At 38.5% G+C, this 24,373-nt stretch overlaps 1 protein-coding gene across 2 annotated transcripts in view; it reads left to right on the top strand.

Annotated features, from left to right (window-relative positions):
- The first annotated feature begins 1,467 nt into the window (after nt 1-1,467).
- LOC141964598 (ubiquitin carboxyl-terminal hydrolase 12-like) overlaps nt 1,468-24,373 on the top strand; it is a 32,829-nt gene continuing 9,923 nt past the window's right edge. The window contains exons 1-7 of one of the 2 annotated variants that reach the window (XM_074915188.1): nt 1,468-1,588; nt 15,400-15,480; nt 19,587-19,800; nt 20,763-20,989; nt 22,243-22,319; nt 23,246-23,329; nt 23,917-24,114. In XM_074915188.1, coding sequence (XP_074771289.1) covers nt 1,541-1,588; nt 15,400-15,480; nt 19,587-19,800; nt 20,763-20,989; nt 22,243-22,319; nt 23,246-23,329; nt 23,917-24,114 — 929 coding nt within the window. In that variant the 5' untranslated portion in view covers nt 1,468-1,540. The remainder of the gene's footprint in view (nt 1,589-15,399; nt 15,481-19,586; nt 19,801-20,762; nt 20,990-22,242; nt 22,320-23,245; nt 23,330-23,916; nt 24,115-24,373) is intronic. The other variant, XM_074915189.1, reaches the window with a different exon arrangement.

The raw sequence follows: 24,373 nt of genomic DNA, 5'->3' as shown, positions 1-24,373 counted from the left end.
ACCATAATTGTACCCAGCACAAAGTTCTTCGGATCCTGAGGCCAAAGTGAAAGGAAGTGTCCTCAGATGCTATTGCGACAGCCGTGGTAAATCATATTTGATTCTATTTTGGGATGTAAGGGAGGCGATCATTTAAATATATAGTTCAATTTGTTTAAATATGGTACAAATTCCACTATTTTTGTATTTCCTGTCCCTAATTTTGTTGTGTTGCCGTTCATGGAAACCCTGTAAGGAGCATGTGTCCTTTTTCACTTTTAGCATATTTTGTAAGGATTTTTTTTTTTAGGTTGCCGAATACTTTCCCTTGGGAGCCTGTAGTAGATGACATGAAAAGTACAATGTGCATAAGAGAACATCGCTGCAGGCGAGCTACTCAAATAGAATGGAAACATCTTGGCCTCATAAAAGTTTGTGCTTTGGTAACAGAACCATCCTCCATTCCCCATGGATATTCCCACAAGGTCAGGGCTGGAATCGGGTGGTGTGTGGAAACAGTCCTATCATGACTGACGGTGTACTTCATGCACAGCATGAACAGAGGGCTTCCAGCCACCTCCATCAGCACTTTTCAGCAGCACTCTGTTTATAGTTAATACAAAATATGAGCCAGGCTCCTTCCAGGTTTGACACACTTCTGTAGATCTTAAGTCAGACAGATGACAAACATTTCTACCCATCCCTGGCTTCACGGGGGATGTTTCCCTCTGACGTGTATTTGCTTTTGGTAAGCACTGTGTGAAGTGCAATATGGTGACTTGGCAACATTTTTCACTCCTTTTCCTCCCGGGTTTACAATAGACACTGTTGTCATTCCTAGTGCTGTGCTCTGAAAGAACCCTTTTTGTGATTTTGCTGAAACGGGGACGCATGGTACAGAACAGCAAAGGATTACTCGGTGCAAAACCACTGTCTGATTCCATCATCGCATTGGGCATTGTCGTAAAAACCCCTTTGTGGGTGCTGACAACCACTGAAAAGACTCTCAGGAATCGCAGAGTTTGAGCATGCACCTTGGAGCCGTTTTCGGGCTCCGGGGTGGCCGTGGTTTCCCTCGCTGGGGGGTTCGGCAACATCCCCCAGCTCCACTCCTGCGGGGACGGTGCCTTCCTCCAGTCCCATCGCCATCCCACCGGCGCCTCCAGCCACCTCCCTGGGCCGAGGCAACCGAAGCACATCCCGCACCCCCAGGGCGTCCCGGGCCCCGTTTCGGCTGAGGGGGAAGCCGCAGCCTAGCCCTGCGGTGACCCCGAGGGGGGCCTTGCCGGGACGTCGGCCCGCGACACGCCGCCCTCCCGGCCCCTGGCTCCGCCGCCCGGGGGTGAGGGGAGACGAGCGGGCAAGGAAGGCGAGGGAACCCCTCGGGGCGCGGCGCGGCGCGCAGTCGGCGCCGTTTGGGCGCCGCACCGCCGGCGCCCGGCCCCGTTTGGCGGTTGCGCCACCTGCGGCTCCGGCTGCCGCTGTCAGTTGGGCGGCTGCGTCCCAACATGGCGCCGGCGGCAGCGGGGGCGGCCGCGGGGCGCGGGGCCGCGTCGGGCGGATGGAAATACTGATGACGGTCCGGAGACTCGCCTCCATCTGTACCATGGTGAGAGCCGCGGCCAGCCGGGCGCCGCTGTGCCGGGGGGCGCCGGGGGCGGCCGGCGGGGGACCCCGCTGCCGGCCCCGGCGGGCGGGAGCGGCCCCGGCCCCGCGCCGAGGGGCCGAGGAGGGCCCCGCCGCGGCCAGGCGCCATAAGAATCAGTAAAAGTAGTTAAAAAACAGGGTTGCTGGGAGGCACCGCCGCCTGTCCGAGCAGAGGGGTGTCTGTGGGAGGTGGCGGGGCGCCCCGCTGCCCGCACCCCCGCGGGAAGGCACGGCCGGGCCGCAGCGGCGGCGCTGGGAGCCGAGCGAGGCGCCGGGGGGGCCGCAGCGGGAGGGGCTGTGCCAGGGAAGGGACAAGGGAGGCGGTAGTAGCTGAGCGGGGAGTGCCAGCCTGGCTGCTCAGCGCCGCTGTTTTGACGGTTTTGGAGTAATTAGGCCCCAATGCCGGGTGGGGAAGGGTGGCCGGGGGAGCGCGGAGCCTCTGCAGAAACGACAACTCGCTCACTTGTGGTGGGTGTGTCAGCTGCCGGCCCGCTGGCAGAAATGTGTCTAGGGCAGGTGGATGCTTTCTTTCAGAGAGGGAGGAACTAAACAAACTATTGAACATCAATTCTTTCTCTGGCTCAGGTCACAGTCATTTGTTGTGATAACTAAGCTCAATTTAAAGGTGGTTATACTAGTTTATAAAAGCTCTGTAATCATTTCACATGAATGTATATAGCAGGGTATCATCCATATTACCAATGAAAATCTAGCAAGAGCCAGACTGATAATTGCATGATTATGCAGAATTTTTAATGAAGTTATGTTGCTGCGTAAATAGAGGCCAGCGAGGGGTTTGTCTAGCACTAAAACACAGCTGACTCATAATAAAATATTGCATCTTGTTAATGATATGCCATCTAAATATTTCACCAAGATTCTTACTGTAACAAGTTTAATCAGTATAAACTACAACAGGGGTTTGAATTGCCAAAATTCAATTTAGAATCAGGCTGATACTTTGTTCCAAGTGGTCGAACTTCAGTTGTATCTCATTTGAAACGGTAGCAAACCGGAGAGTCGGCTGCAGTGTCAAAAGGGGCTCTTGCATACCAGCTTGCCGAGACTGATTTCACATGTGTGTAGAGTGCAGGGTTTTTCTGTTTCTTTTCCATGCAGGTACTGACAACCGCTTTTGATTAACTTGAGATCCAACTGAACTGAACCACAGTGGTGCTGCACAGAGCTGAGTGTTTGGAGTTCCATAGTAATAGTCTCCACAAGAGAGTTTATTTTGGGGTTGTTTTGTTTGTTGTTTTTTTTTAAATTTGTGGCAATGGAGACCAGATCTTAAAGTATTAAGTACTGCAGACTTCCCAGAACTTCATACTTCACTGATCTCAACATAATTTGTATTTTTAATTGCCCATCATAAACACAGGTGAAATTAAGGTCATGAGAGGTGGCTGAATCATGACTTCTTTGTGGGGTTCTGGACCCCAAAGGCAATTGATTGACTCAATCCTATATAATATTTTGGATGCATTCCTGAGAGCAGTTGACTGAGCCTCAGATTAAGAGGGCAAATGTAAGGCAATGCATTTTTCTATGAGTATGTAGCCCAGCCTGAATACAGCCATTCCAGTGTTAGTGATTTGATTTTAGAGACTTTGGCTATACCTACTCAATCTTGAATTCATTTTTGCTCCTGCGCTTACCTTGATTCTGGTTGGGATGATAGAAGAAAGCTAAGCAGATACTTGTAGCCTACTGATGTCCCTTCTGAAGTACTGTGAGTTTTTTGAGACTTTTTACAACATTGCAGCTTTGTAGAAGCAGGTTCAACTTACTATTTTTGTTTCAAGTGGAGAACTTATTGTTTCATTTCTCTGCAGAAAATGTTGAGCAGTGCTGCTAGCACTAAATAATTGTATGAAACTTGCTTCCAAATTTCTTGTATAGCTGTTTAATCAAATGCTATGGAGTTTTTCAGCATCAGTGGTTTAGGTGCATATATGGCTTGGCTAAACTTACTGTCAGTCTCACTATCTTTTCCTTCAGCTAGCCCAGGAAAATTAAGGTCTGGGTATTTTATTTTAAAATTAAATGTTTATTTGCATCTACTTCAATGAATGTCCAGTAAGTAAAAACACTGTTTGCTTTGCTGTAATAAAGTATGAAAAAGCTAAGCTTTCTTTATAAAAACATTTAATTACATTAACAAAGTCCCTTTGGGAAACTACTTTCTTCAGGATTATGTTGCTATGTAGTGATTGTACAGTACTTTACATCTTTTTAGTAAAATATGCAGTTTTTACAAGTACTTCTAGTCATCATCTTGTGCTTCAGACTGGAAAACTGAAACATAGGTTTATGACATTCTCAGACACCTCAGTCAGTCAGCATCACAGGGACTGGTGTTTCTGACTTTCTGTCTCAGACACTTCACTCTTCAGCAATATCTCTTTAAAAATTAAAGTAAATGCCCTATCTCATTAGAAGACAGTAGTGTAGTTATAACTTTCATCATATCCCCCTCCCTAAAATAACTTTCAGATTTTTGTACTGTAGATCAGCTCTTCTGTGCTTCACCATCATTGCATTTCCTTTATGTGAGCACCATCCCTTTTTCAGTGATTGCATAACATTCATGTGGCAACTCTAGCATTGTGAAGATTGGAAACTTACAGGAAAATACTTGTCATTTGATTATGATTCACTGCTTGGTAAGGCTGCTGACACCATATGGCAAGACATATCCATAGCCAGGAGCTACTGACCAGAGCTCTGGTTCTCTGCTGTGTCCCTTTGACTTAATTTTGTTTCCTAGCCTTTATCTTTACCACAAACTTTAGGAGTTTTTGTTTTCTTTTTGCAAGGAACTGCAAAATTAACTGGGAGGGTGAATGAGGCATTTTGTTACCCTTCATGAAAAATGCATAGCTCCTGCCTCAAAAATATTTAAAATCTTTGTAGTTCTGTGGCATATGCATGGTCATGAACAGAGGAGATAGCTCAAGGATTGCTGAATTTCCATGGATCTGACTGCATCATCTAATCCAGAATATGCCTGCTGTTCTTTGAGGGGGCTGAGACAGTCAGTTGCAGAACTGAGTTTTTGAGTCAGGAGTCCGGGGTTTTTTGTTGCATTGACAATAACTTGTTTTTGTTGGAGAAGCAAAACAGAACACTAGAATGGAGCAAGGTGTGAAGCATAGATCTGATCTTTCACTCTCTGACAGCTCATTTTCTGAAAAGTCTGTGGTAAGCTCTTAGCAGAAATATTGTTGTTTCTTGGTAAGCCAATTAGGGGCACTTCCCCTAGTTCATGTCTAATTGTTTGCTAAACCAGTAAGACATGCCTGAAGAACTCAAATCCAGTATACAAATTGGTGGTAGTCTTAATTCTACTGTTCTACTCTTCTGAATCAGTACAGCGTGGATATAATTATTAACTTAAGTGCTAGAGAAGAGATGACTGAATCATTTGTAAGTAATATGTTTCCATTTGCCACCTCAATAATTTACACTGTTCAGCTCAAGCAGGGCTTTTGTGTCACTGATGTATAATGTTTGCCCTACTGCTGTTTCACCTATATTTGTAAAACTTCGTTTTAGCTTTATCAGAGAAATAGCATTTAGAGCTGGGAAGGTATCACTGAGGAAGTGGAAGCAAGGGAGAACAGAAGTAGATTGAGCTAAGCAGACTTCTGTTTCCAGAAGTGCTCTGCTTATTGATTGGCTTGTTAAGCTGAAGGAAACAAATATTCATCTTTGCATGTAAAACCCAGCTTGAGAATAATCTGCTTTGTTTTAGGGGAAGAACCTTGTGTAACCCTTTACAAATTAGTTGGTAAGTCACTTTGTGCAAGGTTCTTCCACATGCTGTTTGTACTCTGGCTTAATACTGTGAGTGTGATGGGTAGTTACTGACGCATTCTCCAGATTTTGGACTCGCAGCAGTTTGGAGCTGTAAGCCTATGCAGAGCAGCCAGCCAGCCTGTAGTTAACAACCAGCCCAGGTGGATAGTACACAGGTTTCCTTTGAATAATTTTTAGGATTTTACAGAAGTCCTGAACTACCCTGTGGATGAGTTTTTCTGCTGTTCTGGTGCCCGTTTTGATCCTAGATTGTCTATAAACTTTTAAGCTTTCATGATTTCACTGTCCCTGGGAAAGTGAGAGATCCTGACTGTGGTGTGTCATGGAGCACTGAGGAAACTATGGGCTGTATATTCATTAGTTGAAACTATATATTAATTGTACTAGAGGACCTCTACTACAGAGCTGTTAGAATTTTAAAATGACATATGAATACCTGGGAAAAAGATGTTAAAATAACAGTGTAGCTAGTTCAAGAGGTGCTCTGTATTATTGAATTTTTTCATTTTGGTCTTTAATCAGGATTTAGAGCAAATGCTTTTATACATTAAATTAATCTGTGTTTATATGCACATCATGTAGTATCTTGTTCCTATTAAAAAAAAATAAATGGCTTCCAGTGTTTGCTCTTATATATGTCAATTTGGGAGATGACTGGACTTGTAGCCAAAATAAAGGGCTGCACTGTAGATCCTGATGTCTTGTTTCTTGTCATATTTTGTATTTTCAGTTCCTTTCTTAGTGAATACTTAAAGGGAGCTTATAATAAAGATGGGGACAAATTTTTTAGTAGGGCCTGTTGCAATAGGACAAGGGGTAATGATTTTAAACCAGAAGAGGGTAGATTTAGACCAAATAGAAGGAAGAAATTTTTTATGGTGAGGGTAGTTAAGCACTGGAACAGGTTTCCCAGAAAGGTGGTGGATGCCCCATTCCTGGAAACATTCAAGGTCAGGTTGGATGGAACTCTGAGCAACCTGATCTCATTGAAGATGTCCCTTCTCTTTGCAGCAGGGGTTGGACTAGACAACCTTTAAAGGTCCCTTTCAACCCAAACCATTCTGTGATCTATCCACTTAACCTCTTGTGTACTGAGTTGTGAATATATGCACATTCAGATCAGTGGATGGGCCCAGTGTCTGAATTTTACTCCCATGCCTCTGTCACTATTTAACCTGTACGTGTGTAATATCTGAAGTTACAGCCTGTTCATAAATCTAGTGTTATGTTTTGCCTTCCATCAGCATCCACTTCCTCAGCTTTTTATAGTGTTGTTGCTCTGCTGTTTGATGTGTGAAGGTCATGAAAAAATCTTACTTTCAACTCGCAAAAAACCAATAGTGGTAAACACTGGGCCTTGAGTAAAACTGTGGATCTGTTTGTGTTTGGTTTTTTAGAGGGCCAGAAAGCTGTAAAATACTGAGAGCTAAACATTTGCTTTTATGTGTGTTACTAGGTCATTTGAGAGAAACCCAGGGTCAGGAGAAATCTTGCAGAGCTGTTCTCAGCTGGATGAACTAGCTGTGAACATTCTGGTAATCTCGGAGACAGTGGTTAAGAAGGGGGAAGTAAATTGCTTACAGTAGCATGTTACAAAGGTTGAGACTAAGCAGTAGTTTCTGTACTTGCTACCCTTAATCCAGTATCCTTTCCATATGTTCTTTTTACTAGATACTAGCTTTACTATGAAATTTTACAAAGCATAAAATCACAGAATTTCTCTAGTGTAGGTGACTTGCTTTACCTTTGTGAGGCATAGATCCTGTGGACCTTGCAAGACCAGCTCCTAATTGAATAAACATTTACATGAAACAGTTTACAAAGCATTTTGTATTAATTTCTTTTAAAACACTCTAATTAAGACTTCAGGTTTTAAATGCTTCATAGTAGTAAACTTACTTTTAAATAACAGCATTTTCAAATTTCACTGTGGTCTTCATGATACTGGGAGTAGGCCTTTCCCGTGTGCACTGAACGACTGTGCAGATTAAGAAGATTCTGTAGTATTTGGAAGCATGGAGTCTTGGAAAGTCTGTGACACTGTTATACCTGCTCCTTTCATGATTATCAGTTTGTTTTGCCTGCATAAGCATGCTAAGTGCTAGAATCCAAAGTTCAATTTATTGTAATTTGTTATGCCTCGAACGGCAGCCTTCCTGGATGCATGAAAAGGGATAATTTCAAACCCTAAATCATAGTGACTGATAGTTTAGCTGACAACTCTTTTTGTCTGACTTCAGTGCTACACAACCAGGAGGTTTTAAAAGATGGGGAAGCAACATCTAATTCTGTGTTTAGAAAATTGTGACAGTATTTTTTGTAAATTTTCAGAAATACAACCCCAGTTCAGCTCCTTTCTGCACTCCCCCACATAATAATTATAGTAGTCCTGAAGCTGGAACTATTCTCATGGCTAATACAGCAAAGTAAGTGCAGGCAAACTTTATGAAATGCTTCATGTCATTCAGATTTCTTTCCTGAAAGCTTTTAAATAGCACTGACTTGGCCTACTTGTTCTTTTTTTTCCACTTTTTTTTTTGTGTTTTGGTTTGTTTGTTCACTTTTTTAATATTACCCGTTAGTCATGCAGTGTATTTAACCAGCTTTTCTGATCTGGAGGGCTGCATGGTGTCCCTTGGAGCCTTTCTGCACAACTTGAAAGCTGCTTCCCAGCTTTTTTCAAATGCTAGATCTTATCCTACTCTATTTGTTAAAAAGAAAGAGTCAAACGACTAATTAGAGACTTTAGCAAGACTTGTGTACCAGATATGTTCTGGACACTGCAATATCTCTTAGATGTCTTTCCCTTTCTTTAAGTGAAATGTTTTTTGCAGGCAGGTGCATGCTGTGCACTCAGTGGGAATAAACTGGTTTCAATCCAGAAGCTGAGTAGTTATGGTGTTGAGCCCAAGCTAGTATATCATAAGGGATTTTTATTTCAACAGGCTGTTAGCCATGCTATGCGGCTTCTGTGTGTGCATACAGCTGTAATAAAAGTTTAGAGATATCCTAAGTTGCAGTGCTTTAATTACTTCATTTGAACTGAATGATATTAATTGCAATGAGAGAGGGATAAAAGGCGTGTGTAAAAAGCATGTAATGTGGAGATTAATATTTTGCACTGAGCTAAAAAAATAGTGATTTATCCTTGAAGAAAGGCTGTATCTTCAGATTTTCATGGATTGTGGAGAGCGTTTAACTGATTCTCTCTAGCTTGTTAAAAGTAATCTGCTGATGAGATTAGTCTTGTGTGTATTTTAGATAGGGCTAAATCAACTGAAGTATATAGGCAAGCATAAGAAACTACAGTTTAGACATTATACAATGTACAGATAGGAATTTTTCTGGAACTTTGGGAGCTGTAATGCATATACATTCAGATTTTAAGAGTTCTCCTCTGAAAGTCTCCCGCTGTCTACAAGTGCACTGTAAATGGGGCATCTAAAATGGCGAAGTGCTTCAGAATAAGCACAGCCAGGATTTACTCAGACTTCTTGTAGATTTTGTCAGAATCATTAGTATTAAAAAAAGAAACAAATTGCAAGTTTGCAGTTGTGTTTTTTGAAAAGATGAGAAGGGCTTCACAATTCTAATTACTTCCTTTTCTTGTACTTTAAGTAACTGCTTCATCCTTGTTAGCATTTAAAAACTCTGGTAGCAGTTTTTTGGCAAGCATACTGTTCGTTTAGGTGTCTCTAAATTTCCATGTCCTGAGAAACTGAACAGGTCTTTAGTATTTTGTCTCATTATGTTGAGCTAATAATGAGTGGTTATAGAATGGTTATAAATCCATTGAGAATCTGCTGTTGCATGGATTTTCCTGCATAATTTCAAAAACACTGTATAATTAGAATGTGTCAGAAATACGGCTTGCACTGTAGCCACCTTTAATGTCTATTTTAATGGTTATTATTTTTTGTATCTTCACTTAATGCCCTTCTTCTTTCTCCATAGTTTCTTCCCATTTTCTTACTGTACTTAATCTCTTCCAGCCCATTCCACAAATGTGTCACACATCCACCTCTACAGTTTAGAAAATACACCCAGTTGCTAATAGGTGGTGGATTGTGCTAATGTGAGACACTCTACCATTCAGTCAAAGCAGATGTGAAACCAGCACCCTCCCAAACATGCAGGACAGCTGCCTGAGCCCTACTCATGTGATTGTCTTAATCCTTGATCAAATTGCAGTTTAGCAACGGTAAATGCCATAAACTACTCGTCTTCCCCTCACCAAATCTCAAGCCTGTTGCAAAGAGAACAGTGGGATCTTCCCACTTGTAACCCTTTCCCACTGTCTGCTTTGTGTTTTTTTTTTTCCCTTTTTTATAGCTTCAGTGCCTCTCTGCTCACTGTTTGCTCAAGCAGCAGTACAGCACTGACCTGATTATTTTTGACAAGAGCTCTGAATAACAGCAAGGGTGCTGACCCAATGTTGTGCTAATTTTGATCTTTTTCTTACTAAAGCTATAGCAGCAGCTGCTTCATGCTCTGAAGGTCTGCTTGCATGTGTATCAAGATAGTACGACATTGCTTTTATAATCATTCCCACGTCTGCAAAGTTACCTTCATAGAAGCAAGCGGTAGATACTTGTAAATGGAAGTGTGAATTCCTTCCAAGTGTGAAAGTGCTAGTTCAGGATAAAAAATTTTGGCTGGTAATGTTGGTTAGTCTGTAATAATAGTCCACTTATTCTCAGCCAAGTTTTGCAGAGGGTCAGGATTTTACTGAAACTTGGTAGAATTCATAGTACTAAAAAGGGAAAAGGTTCTAACTTGAAGCAAGAACCATGTGGATGCCAGACATCTTCAGTTGACTGTAGTTATGTTCTGAGCTATGTAGTTGTTACTGATCACTCCCAGCAGTTTTTCTGTTTATCAGTAGCTTCAGAAAAAATCTTCAGCTTTGGGCCTTATTATAATTTCTACCTTAAAGCTTCTTAGGTATAGTGAATAAAAAAGTGATAACTTTTCTTCATCTTCCAACAATAATTTCTTCTTATGATCTTTGTTCGATGAGTGAATGCAATCTATAAATCATTTGTCTATAAGAATAATTACAAATTCAAATGAGTTTAACAGCGTAGAAGTATTTAAGCCCCTGGAAACTGTTGATACATTTCCAGTTGCTGAAATCAATTAAATCTAGGTGGAGCAAAATACTTTCTTTGTAGCTATAGTCGCAGGCTGTTTGTTGAGCTTGTAAGAGACCCTGGTGCCTAAGCATCTTTTTTTCTCATTTTGGTGATGCAATGAGTTAGCAGTGTAATCTGGCTAAGAAATAGAAGTCTATTACCGTTTCTTCCGTATGCGTGGTGTATTGAACTGGAAATATATCTTTAAGACTTCTCTACTAAGCAAAAAGGGCTCACAACTTACAAGCTGGAAGACTCAGTAGATCTCTATTCTGATTTTGGTGGGTTATTCAGTTAAAATATCAGGTGTACTGTGGGATCACTTCCATCTGTGATGACCTAGTTAGACAGCTACCTCAGGTAAGAGTTTTTGAAACTGGTCACATCCCTTTTTGCCACTGCTTTGTGCTTTACCAAACTCAGTGAAACCTGCCTTAGAGACCTTTTTGTATTCTTTGGGTGAATACTATTTTTACTCAACCCTATCTTCCATATACCCGATACATATCTAATGTTGGTGTGATGTCCCTCACTGAGTTGGTATGAAAAATGGAGGAAAACTTGAATATTAACAATATTCAAGTCCCTTTTTTTAATCAGCTAATATGCATAAAGTAAAATCACTGCAGCTATGACAGAATATATTTTATTATTGGTTTGTTGGGACTGTCCTGGCCATTGTTAGCTGCACTTATTATTCTGTACTGCTAAAATGGTTATAGTTCACATGGGCCCGGCAGCTTTTCATTTTGCTCTTTGATTAATAGTGCTGGAACTGCAGAAACCCACTGAGCTAGGCTTGCTTGCTCTTCAGATTCAAAGTTAGTTCTGCTACTGGGGGTGTGAACGGAATAGGGGAGGTCTTGAAAAGTGCAACCAACCTCTGAGACAACACTTTAAGTCACAGTAATTTCTAGAAAATTACAAATCCTGATTATAAGTTGCTGAAAGTTGCTATAAGTTGTCACCTCCCCCACCAATATGGAAGTGTTAAATTCGCATCTCTCTGAGAGTCTAATTATATAAGTAAAACAGTATTACCACTTTACTTAAACTAGGGGGATATTTTCCTTGTCAGGTAATTATGTGTTGGCTGTATAAATTTGTCTTTTGTTCCTACTCATAGAGCTGTGTACGGAAAGTTTTATCATCTCTTCCTGAACTGGAGTAGCAGAGCAGTTCCTTGAGAGCATTTTCTTGGACCTCCTAGAAGTCTCAAGGATATACTTCTGGGGTTTTTATAGGATGTATTTATTTGTCTTGCACTAGCAATGAGAAGTCAAATCTAATCTCATGCATTAAACTTTATATTTAGCTGTATTTTAGTGTCCATTATTTGCTTAGCTTTTATATGTCATGCAAACTCAATTGGTATGAGTGATTTTTTTCTTGTCATTTTTTATTACTCCCACAATGTGTGTCATAGTTTAATAAAAAACTATTGATTTTCTTATGTTTTAGATTTGTAAAGTACTGTAAGATGCAAAACAGTTTGTCTGTGGCACCCCAGAAGAGATGCATCTCTCTTGATTCCCCAAATAATCAAATATAAATTTTCATACTTTGGACACTTGCCACTTTGGTTATATTTTATTTCTAGATGAGGAATGTGACTTTTATGTTTCTGAAGTTATGAAGTGTGTATTGTTTCTTACGAGCAAATATTTATGTGATCTGAGGCCAAAGTATTTATCCAGATGTAAAAATCTTCTGGGGGGGTGGGGGTGGGGTGGGAAAATGTGTGTAACACCTATCAGTCTGAAGACAAAGCTGCTTATTAGGCTTCATTACAGCAAGACCCAGTTCATGCTGCACTAGATTTGATCTCCAGTTGATTAATTTTGTATTTGCAAATTTATTTGCAGAGATCACACATTGTGAGTAGCTGAACTTTGTCTCCAGTTATGCAGCCTTATGCACAAACATGTCATGTATTTCCATCTGAAACATGACCAAGGCCAGTTTCTGCTGTCACCATAAAGTGCTTTTTTTTTTTTCCTCTACATATTTGTTGCCTTGTCTAGTGTAGTTCTCCTGGACATTGACTCCCATGATCACTTAATACTGTTTGCAATGTAGTTATTTATTGTGGTATGCTAGGCATGTACATTTTCTAGAGTTTCTTCAGCATGTTACATATTACTTAATTTGCAAGTTAGCATCTTCAGAACTATTTATGACTAGTTTGTGGTGTTTTGATTCCTCCTACAATTACTTTGATTCCTGTTTTGTTTTTTTATGACTTTGATATGCTCATTTAAAATGTTCTCTGACAAGAAACTTCAGAAACATTGCAACTCAATGTTAGGTTAATTTAGCTTCTGCGGCTGATTTACTTTAGCATTTCATTTATTAAGGAAACCTTATTTTTTTTCATCTGCCCCTGCAGTTAATTTACCCAAATTTGCGAAGTTTGGGCAGTGGATACAAAGAAGCGCTTGAAAAAAAAAGGCACATGTAACCTGTTAGATTAAATTGGGTAGATACATGTGGAATACAGGTCGGTGGTTTAGTTGAGTCGCAGCACTGGTTTATGGTTGATTATTAGATGCTTTATAGCATACTTTTATTAAAAATTACAATTCTTATGCTTTTATTTCTTTGTTCAGATATTTATTCCATATGTTGCTTTACAGACTGGAGTATTTGGGTTGTCTGGTTTCACTAGTTTTATAAGTTGTGGTACTTGCTTTAGTTGTCTGTTTCTTCAGTGTTTCTCTAATGCGGTATTGGAGAACAATCATGGAGGAGGTGAGAAGACTGTTCAGAGAAATTTAAACTGTACTTCACAAGCTTGCAGATTTTCACACATACCCCTTAATCTCTAAACATGTGGAATGTAAAAGTAAAGGAGCCTCACTTAGCAGTCAGTTCTGATTTTAAGACTGAAAATTTTTCAAAACCAGCATCACCTCTCGTGCATTTACATTGCACATAGGTTATAATCTTCTATTCCGCTGTTACCCAAAGTTAGTGCTGATCAGAACAATGTAAGTGAAGAGTTGAAGTAGCATTTGGAGAGACCTGTATCGGCAGTTCTTCCTTACAGATCGATATTCTTATGTCTGGATTTGGTTTGGGTTTTTGAGGGGGAGATAGTGGAGGGAAAAAGAGGTACTTGGAAGCAGGGAATGGATGTAGGGAAACAAATGAGAGGAGCTGCTTGAACTGGCACTGGTGCCTCAAAAAATTTCAGTGTAATTGCTGCCTGCGAAGAGTCTTGCTTGTGAATCTGTCAGCACCTAGTGAATGTTTTTGTGTTTTTTATAGTACCCAATTTTGAGCCTTCCTAATTTTCTGTCCTTTTTTTGATATATGTAATTCACTGTAAATCTGATCTGGGAGATCCAACTGCAGAGTTTCCATTCCTTCTGTTAAACTAAATTATTTCCTGTTTCTTAGAAAATTTGTAGTTATTTCTTTGTTAAAGACAATCTAGATGGAATTGTCTGTACAGTCTTTTCTGTGGTTTATATTACTAGCAGGATGTTAAGGGAAATGATTGAAATATTTGCTCAGCAATTAAAAGACATTACTAGCTTCAGGGAAATAGATTAATTGAATTTTTCTGGACTGTAATTTTTGTTTGTTTAGTGCTTTTCTGAGGTGTTTTAAGATGGCTTACCTGTGCAGAAGGATTTCTGTTTACAGGAGGTTATATATGGAGTGACTTGAATATTTAAAACAGAAGTCAAGAATCCAAGGTGCTTGGATTCTGCACGGAATGATGGTAACTCCTTAGATAACAGCACAGATACAGCTAAGGACTGTTGGAAGATCAGCAGAAACATTAGAGAACATGATGGAGGTATGAGGGAAGGTACCAAATCCCAAGTGGCAGCTCAGCTATAAGGTATTGGTGAATTAAAAAATGAGGAAAAAATGGAAAGAGATGCATAAACCACTTTGAATTTGAAGTGGACAAAGTTAAAAATGTTGGTATGCTTTAGTTCTTGTTTTATGTGACAAGTAAGACCATATGGATGAACAGTGGTATTTTTCAGTTGTATCTAAAATAGTAAGTTCTATCCACGTTATATTGCTGGAGAATCAAGGATGTATCACAATGCACTGTAAGCTTAATACATCATCCTTAAATTAAGGATAGCAAAGCCAAAGCACCTCAAGGTGATCCAAGTTTGAGGAATGTCTGATAAAATCCTTTCCATTCTTCTTGTTTTTTGTAATCATGCTTCACTTGTCCATAGTACTTTCCAGAAATAAAGTTAAAAAATTATAGTATTTCTAATGTAAAATGTCAGTAAAGGCAAGATTTTTTTCAAGAATTCTTTCTATGAGATGCAAATAATAAACAGCCACACCAAACCTTTTGTGCTGTTCACATCACAAAGACTTTTTTTCTTTCATGGGATTTGTAGCCTGTGTGGTTTCCGTCCTCTAGGTTTAGAAGTTCTCTGTGTGTTACAAGTTTCTTTATTTTTACAATGCATTCTTGGCTAAATTTAAATTGGTGTTTCTAGGTCACTGTGACTAACCTGAAGTTTTAAGTGAGAACAAATTTCTTGCTGTTAACTTTCAAATAAATTCAAATGCAAAAAACCCTTCTCTTAGATCAGATAGTTCTAATTCCAGCTGATGAAATCAAGTTTGTAAGTGTAATCATGGGACCTTTTATAATAATAAAGCATCCTATTGATTTCATTTTGAGGAACATAGGAAACATTAAATGCTAATTCTCAATGGAAGTAACATTTTCTTAGCTTCCTTGGTTTTATAGGAGTAGTATGAATTCTGTTGGATTTTTTTTTAGGAAGGTTTTTTTTTCCTCTAACATAAACATAGTGTTTCTTTGTAGGGCGCCAATGCCTCTGCTTTGGAGAAAGAGATTGGTCCTGAACAGTTCCCTGTGAATGAGCATTATTTTGGCTTGGTCAATGTAAGTGAATTTTCTGTTATTGAAGTCATGTTTTTTTAAATTCGTATCCTAATTTTGAATTTAACAGGATTATCTTTTAAAACTTTATCTATGAGCACTTCTAATTTAAAGTGGGACACTGCATAGACATCACATCTTGCAATGTGGTGCTATGCCTTGTTAATAACCAAGATATAAATTTCATCTTAAATACAGAAAAGTAAGTATATTATAAAGAGAGAAACCTTCCTACTCTGGTATGTTTCTATTTATAGGATTTTAATATTTAACTGGAGAGGACATTATTAAAGTATATACATTGTTCATATTCTTTTCTAGAGAAGAGAGGTTTGATTTTACACTGATGCTGCAGTCTATGGGAGCCTTGAGGTTTTAACATGAAAATGTGTTGCTTTTGTAAAAACATAGTACTTGTGGGATTAGTGGAAGTTCTTCTATGCAAGGACATAGCCAGGAGATAAATGACATTGACTTGGTAAATAATTTTCTTGCATGTAGTAATACTCCTTTTTTTTAATTTTTTGACAACCTTGTGTAATAGTGAATCATTCTAAAAAGATGTAATTTTTTTTGTATCTGTCAGTTTGTATAGATCTGACTTGACGGGGATCTGTTGGACAATAAGGGTTGTCTACCTAAATTAACTATGGAGAGACTGGAGCATTGACGTTGATCTTGCCAGTGCTTCTGGAGGAGAAAGGCAGCTGTTGTGCCTATGACATCTTTTACCAATGAATATAGGAAGTTAGTTAATAGAAACAAAGATTCGGTGGCATCACATTTATGATGTGAAAACACTATTTTGGCAAAACTCACTAGAAACATAAGTATACTTCTGTTTGCTGGTCATCTAGGTACGTTTTGTTGAAAACTGAAACATGATCTGTCTTTTGACACACCAAATAAGGTTAACATAACTACTAAAGTGTTGCAGCTCCTTACAAATGCATTTCACTGACTTGTGTGGGTTTCTAGCAGTTTGTGTTCTCAGACACCAAACTATCTAAACACATTGAGTTATATTCCTTAAGTATGGTGTTAATGGCCATTCCAAAGCTGCTGAGGTTTGCACCATAATGAGAAAAATGGAAGGCATCTCCAATTGTAACATAAATAGCAGAGCCATGAATAGTGTGAAGAGGAAAAATAGCATTCTAAAAATAACCAGAATTATTATAACCACATCCATTCTCTGTTTTGAAGGACAAAATATGACTAATACTGCTGTGTTTTATTCCTTGCACCCAATTTCTTTAGGATGATCGTTTTCATGCTGTTGTTCTGCAGAGCTTTTCCTAAACTATTTCTAGTTCTTTCATGATTTGAAGTTAATTGGAGCACTTTAAAAAGGGGGCAGTTACATGGCTTCAGCATCAATACTAGTAAATGTGTGGTTGCACTGCAAATAGAATCAGGTGTTGAACCTGTGGACAATGGAGGCTTTAAAAGGTTTTTTTAATAGTTATTTTCTCTTTGGATCAGTAAGCTGAACCATCTTGCTTGCAGTCAAACTATTGCTAAAGCCACTGCAGCAAATATGGGAGAAGGGTCTGACTGCTCCTTCTGACAGCCTGTTAAAATAGATTATGTGTAACTTAGAACTGAAGTGCAAGAGGGATGGAACAATGTTCTCGTTCCAGAATTTCATCTCAGTTTTCATTTTAAGAAGCTTCTATCTTAAAAAGAGCCTTCAAATTTTATTTTTACATTGAAAGTGTAAAATTTTACAAGTGCTCATGAGGTCAGGTTTAAGCCGAAAAACCTGTTTTGGCATCTATTTAAAATATTTATGCCAGAGAAACAATGACAAAAAGATTTTAAAAGCTACGTGTTTGTACCTGTTCTTCATTTGTGTTCTAGGTGATGTTACACTTCATACAGTATCTGTGTATTTGATCTGTGCATGTAGCTCCAGGTTTGGAAATATCATCAGGCCATTGAGAACTGTCTTGTAAACCTGTTTTTTGGGGTTCTGTTGAAGACAAATGCTTAGAAGCCCCCCCCCCCCCCCCTTTTTTTTTTTCCCGCCAAAATTTCTAGCCAAGTTAAGGTCATAATTGGAAAGATCTGACTCCTGTGTACTTCTAAAAGCAAACCAACTGCAGTTCAAAAATGTGACACTGCTATGTAGTAGTGTTTATTTGTGGAGAACTCTCTCCAATACAGAGAAGTGTAGATCAATAATTGAGATATTCAGAAGTTCCCCAAGGCCCTGAATTGCTCAAAGTTGGACGGATTTAGTTCTAACATGAAAAAAGTCAGAATTGCTGAAATAAAATTCATCATGTGGTCTTTTTGTAAAGTACTTGACATGCAGGAAAGTATCTAAAATGCTAATGTGCAAGATGCTGATTTCAGGAATAAAAGTTCTTCTAAGTTATTTTATGTAAAGGTGTTAGGAAACAGAGTTGAAATACTGTTTAGAAGGACGTTTTAAAAACCTAAAGCATGTAATAAAGTGAATTTTTCACTTTGACTACTGCAAAGTGTCTTGCACTTTACTGTCAGGAATTTTTAAAGCTGTTTGAATGGAATTTTGTTTCTTCAACTCCTTTAACTCTTCCATTTAGTTTGGTTCTAATAATCTGTGTGGGTAGCATCAGAGCTGGATATGTATAACCAGGTAACTTCATGCTTTTTGACATGATTTTCTATGAATACAGTCCTGAAATCTCATTAACTACTTGCTTTGTAAACTTTTTTGACTTGAGAGGAACCATGACCTTGCATTTTTTTAAGATCACTAATTTTTAGTTTCTTCTGTCTCTAATTTTCTGGGATTATTATAGACAAACATTAACTACCTCATCTGAAAAAACAATAGTATTTGGTATTTCTGTTACCTATTTCGTCTTGTATGCAGATTTCAGTGGCATGGTGCTTATTTGTTTTCCTAGGTCACTAACATACATATGAATTAGGTGCTTTCCTAATTCACGTGTTTGTTCAGCTTGCATATTTGTCTTCCTCATGTCATAAGTTTTAAATGTTGTTCCATGCTGTTTGTATATGGTATAAATTAATGTAACTATAATGCTGGAATCTTTTTAGCTGAATTAATTAAACTGTTAATTTTCTGTTTCAGTCAGCAAACTGATTATTAACTTTGAAATCATTCTGCTACAGTAATCACACCAAATTTTAGTGAACAGTAGTGGCCGTATTCTCTGAGTACCACTTAAAAAAACAGTCTGTTCTGTAGTCAGATTTGTATGCTTGTTTTGTTTATTTAAGATATTTTTCTCTCAGTGCTCTTGAGATGTAGAATCTCATTACCAGAATATCTGGGGACTGGCACACCCAGTATTTGTTTCACTTTTTTGAAGCAATAGCATTGTACAGTACAGTTGCCCAATAAATTGCAAGGAAAAAACTCAAAAAACCCATGGTGTATTTCTTGTGGATGATATGCTAATATCTGAGTGTTTCTTCTTTTTAAGCAATGTGGAACACTGCCTCTGGAAGTTGTTGCTGTCTTCGTTTCTCTAAAATGACACTGCCTTCAGATGTGGCAGATGTAAAACAGCTGCTCTTTGAATTTGCCTGCATCATGTACTTCTCCTAATATTTCATTATAAGCAGGAAATATTTAACATGTACCTTGCTAACTATCTCTAAAAAGTACTTTGCATATCTGACACAGGCAGCTTTTGTTACTCTCATACCGTTGAGACGCAGTGGTGCTGCTGATGGATGCTGTCTCTTCCTTTTTATGTTTTCTTGTCCCTCTGTTCTGCTGTATCATTGGCACCCCTCCACATCAGTATCAGCAGGATCTCCCCAATCATCCTATGTCTCCAGAAGTTTTGATTTTATGATGAGCCCTCAACTGGATCTTTTTTGTCAGTGTTTCCCTGCTTTTTTTTGTGTACCCGGTATCACTGTGACAGTTGTCTTCTCTTCCTTTTCTTGCTGTTACCAGCTGTGATGATAGAAGGATGAGTCTCTTACAGCATGCCTACTAGTATTTCCCCAGTAAATTAACTCTGACAGATGACTTCCATTTTCAGTATGTGACATTCTTAATGAGCAACCTCTTTCTGTTATTACTTTTTAACAGACCTAATATGAAAACGTTTGTTTTCCTTTTGTTCTGTTTTAACCAGTTCGGCAATACCTGCTACTGCAACTCAGTCTTACAGGCACTTTATTTTTGTCGTCCATTTCGGGAAAAAGTTTTGGCATACAAAGTGCAGCCTCGAAAGAAGGAAAGCCTCCTGACATGCCTCTCTGATCTCTTCAACAGTATTGCAACGCAAAAGAAGAAGGTGGGAGTCATCCCACCCAAGAAATTTATTTCCCGATTGAGGAAAGAAAATGGTAAATGAAAATTTTATGCAGATTTAAGCATTGGAGATTTAAGCATACAAAATGTAAACACAACTTCCTTCTTAAGTGAGTCCAAACTGTCAAGTTTTAACAGATTTCTGGAAGATTTTTGAACTCGTGTTTGTGGTGTGAATTTCACCACCTCTGTAGCATAGGAACAGAGATTATATCAGAACCATGCTGTGTTGTAAGAGGATTATCTAGCTATCTTTGTTTCTGTACTTGCTTAGACCATGTACAGAGCATGTACTCGGTCTAAGTACTCAGTATTCCAATTTTTCCACACTGGCATCGTATTCTGTAGAGGTCTGCTGCAAGTCAGCACACTTCAGGTCGTTGCTAGAAACTGTCATAGGCTAAACAGACCTAACAGAGTTGGTTAAAATTGAACTCTCTAAGGAGGCTTAATCACTTAGCCTGCTTTTTTACATTTGCGGTGGGATAAATTCCTTATGATGAGAACTAACTAGTGGTTGTTTCCCAGGGTTACTTTGTGAGGAAAAGTTCTGTATGTTGATTTATCATCTCTGCTTGAACCTGTAAACATAACAAACTTATAGTAGGGGATTTTTGCCTCTTGATGCTGGTCTTGATGAACTAATGGCCCAAGGCAACACATCTGAATGTCTTTGTTTCTTTCCCTCTCCAAAAAAACACCAAAACAATAAAACCAATCATGGTTTTCTTCAGTTCCAATAAATGTCCAGACTAAGTTTCTTTAATGTTATTTTTCAGTTGCCTGTTTCTTACAACCTGAGGAATAGGTGAGGGTAACCTAACATCCGTTGTAAGAACAACAAAGTACAATTCTTCAAAGATACTTCACAGTGTAACCCACAATTGTATAATAGGATAGAGAAGGGGGAAGGGCACAACTGATTGCTAAAAGTGTAGTAAGTTGATATTATGAAGTATCTGTATTTTTTCTTTCTCCTTGATCTCTTCCTTTCCAGAATTATTTGATAATTATATGCAGCAGGATGCACATGAATTCCTAAACTACCTACTTAACACTATTGCTGACTTACTACAAGAAGAGAAAAAGCAGGAGAAGCAGAATGGCAAACTCCAGAATGGCAGCATTGAGAGTGAAGAAGGAGACAAGACTGATCTGACGTGGGTCCATGAAATCTTCCAAGGAACACTAACCAATGAAACCAGATGTCTTAACTGTGAGGCTGTACGTTTAAAACAAAACAAAACCTTTTAGATTTTTCACAGGTTCTGGATCGTTTTCCCTAATACTAAGCACACTTTTTCATTTATTAGGATAGATGAAATTGCACTCTCTCTATTAAAATATGGAGCATAGCCTATTTTATGACTGTATCACCTCTATGTTCAAACCAATGCTCATTAAGGTATGTTTCTCAGAAAAAGCGTAGTGTTTTTTCTGTTCCTCCTCCCTGTTTCCATCAAGGCAGTCTGCACCTGGCTGATACAAGCTGCCTTTTTGTCTTCATGTTATTTCCTGTGTCAGTGATTGATAGTTTATGTTGTGTTTCTACATGAGAGTTGCTCACTATTTATTTAACTCTGGGATTAACTGAATTTCTTGAACTGGAAGTCTGTGCTTCTTGGTGCTGGTCCATACCCACTGTATTTGAAAGCAAAAGAAGTGCCACAAGGTCTAGAATTAGAAGACCCACACCAACCTTCAGACCAGAAATTTGTAGTTAGTCACATGCTATGTCTGATTTAATATTTCTAAAAAAAATGAAAACCCAGATGGGGAGAGGAAAAAAGAGAAGTGATTACAACAGAAATTACTGTTCTTGGCATTTTAAATCTAAAATTATGGCTATGTGGTGAATAGAAGCTCTAAAAATGACATTAATAAGATTCTGTCTCAAGAATTTTGAAATTAAATGTGACTGTTCTGCAAATGGAGAGATGGTTTTCCTAACTGCTAACCCATTTAATTGAAAACCCATCTGCCTGTTTCTGCATTTCCTATAAGTATTTACTGTTAAACTCTGAAGTGCAGCAGAAAGCTGTATCAGTCTACAATGTAGAGTGGAATACAGTCAAAGCTTCTCCATCTCTGAGAGCTCCAAGTGGTTAAAAACTTGGTTTTGCCAGTGAAGTAAGCAGATGTGTCTTGAAGTCTCAGGGGGGAGAGATGATTTGCAAGAAAGATTTTTGGGTTTGTTTTTTTGTGAGTGTTTTTCTGGGTTTTGATTTTTTTCATTTTTTTGTTTGGTTGGTTTCTTTCAGTATTCCTCTCTGGATTTGTAACAACACATCAGATTATTTATTAAGTTTTAGTTTACCTCAAGAAAGGGCCTGTGTGTGTCTCTGTGTGTGTATTTATTTTTTATCACAAAGCTCTCTCTTTGCAACAAGGACATTGCACCATTCCAGAAATGAATGGTTAGAAGAAATCTGCCAGTTCTAAGCTGTTATGAAATTTTTTTTCTTATTTTTTTCAAGGTTAGTAGCAAAGATGAGGACTTTCTGGATCTATCGGTTGATGTGGAACAAAATACGTCAATTACACACTGTCTAAGGTAAATGAAATCATTTGGGAATGAGACAAATACCTGCTCTTGGTCAGAAGAAAAGAACCTAGCTTAGTTTCTCTATTGGGCAACAACTGTAGGCTTTGTCTTACAGTAAAATGTATTATTTTCAGAGTGCTGTTCATTTTATCTTTATCATGGGGTTTTGAAGCTACTAGTTTCTTAGTGGTTTTTAGTAGTTAATGAATATGATAATTTCTTAGTGGTATGTAAGATTGATTTTCACTTCCTTCTATGGGGATTTTAATTTTTTATATCATATAGGTTTTATCAAAACTAAACATGGTATGTTTGATATAGTAATAAGTTCTTGTTTATTTTAATACTGTTATTGCATTTCAGTTGTCTGGTCCTGATGTTTGTGGTCAGATTTATTTTTTTTACTCTGACAGAAATTTGTTCCATGTATTTGACTGCTAGGCCCAAGGCTTATCAGCTGCTAGGATACTGCAAGTTGCATATAGCATCTGGCTTTTTAATAGCTGATAATGGATGTATAATTGCTAGGAGCTGAAAGATAATCCAGACTTTGGCTAGTCAGTGGCTAATGGCTATAGCTCTTAACACTTAATGTCTGCCACCAAAGAAAACATGGAGTGGCTACTTCTGGAAACAAAACACAATCACCTTATCCCTGTTTATTACCTATGGTGTTTGACTCCTGCCCAGAAAGGTATAACATTAATACTTGAGGGTGTAATTTCCACATTTTTCCAGCTGAACATTGATACTACATCCCAGGACTGGGACAAATACATCTAAAACGTGTTGGGAAGGTATGAGCGATATGAATAAGAGGAATTTAATCCTCTGTGTGTATTTCTGGGCTTTTTTCAGCATTAGCAGCGGTAACTTTTAATTGGATGGTCTGACTGAATATCCCTGCTTATCTGACTTTTCTTTAATTTCCACAGAGGATTTAGTAATACTGAAACTCTGTGCAGTGAATATAAATACTATTGTGAGCAGTGCCGCAGTAAACAGGAAGCACAGAAGAGGTAAGGTTCGAATACTCAGGCTAATGTAAATATTCTTTTAAAATGGGCAGCTGTTGGAAAAACACACCTTGTGAATTCAGTGAAAAGAAAATGTAAGACTATTTTGGTCTGTGTTTGGACCAAAGAGAACTGAAGAGGTTAATTTTGTATTCCTCCCTGAAGAGCTTATATCTGGTGCTTCCAGACATTTGCATTTTCCCCAGTTAGCATTAATCAGCTTAAAGCCACTGAAAACCATCCCATCTGCTTTCAGTATGACTACTATATACAAAAATCTTATTTCTCACCTCATACTTGGTCACAGGCAGAGCAGCAAGACAGATTTATTCCATCTTTCTTCCCATTGATGTGATGAAAAATTAATATTTTCAACATAGACAGTTGTCCTGCATTCAAATGTCAGTTGTCTAGTTAATCTTTCAGAATAAATGCAATGAACATAGATGAGAAAAGCAGCCTTTTGAAAATCTTCAACATTTTAGATGCTTTTTAAGAAGCTTTTCATCTTGAATCTGTTCTTGAACAAAGCTTTGTTTTAGGTGATCTGCTAATACCTGTTCTTTGTTTAACATATTTTTGTGGTTCAGAATGCGAGTGAAAAAGTTGCCCATGATTCTAGCTCTGCACTTAAAAAGGTTCAAATACATGGACCAGCTGCATCGATACACCAAACTCTCCTACCGTGTAGTCTTTCCCTTGGAGCTCCGGCTCTTTAACACTTCAGGAGATGCTACAAATCCTGACAGAATGTATGACCTTGTGGCTGTAGTTGTTCACTGTGGCAGGTATGTTGGTTTTCTGCTTTCTGGACTTTAAATGCCTTTTTTTGAAATTTGAAAGGAGTCTGTCATCCATATGCCATTTTATAAATATATGCGATATATATATCTATACATCATGGCTGATAATATGGGAGTGTGCTAAGCAGCATCAGAACTAGAGAAAGTGTTTTGGTCTTTTACTACTTTTTTACCATTTTAAGTTTTGCTTTCTGACTACACAGTCTAAGGTTTGCTCTTTTATCAGCTTTCAAAGAAACGAGTT

Source organism: Athene noctua, chromosome 11, assembly GCF_965140245.1.
Source record: "Athene noctua chromosome 11, bAthNoc1.hap1.1, whole genome shotgun sequence".
Classification (NCBI taxonomy): Eukaryota; Metazoa; Chordata; class Aves; order Strigiformes; family Strigidae; genus Athene; species Athene noctua.
The sequence above is the reverse complement of the archived record's forward strand: the minus strand, read 5'-3'. Positions and strand labels throughout refer to the sequence as shown.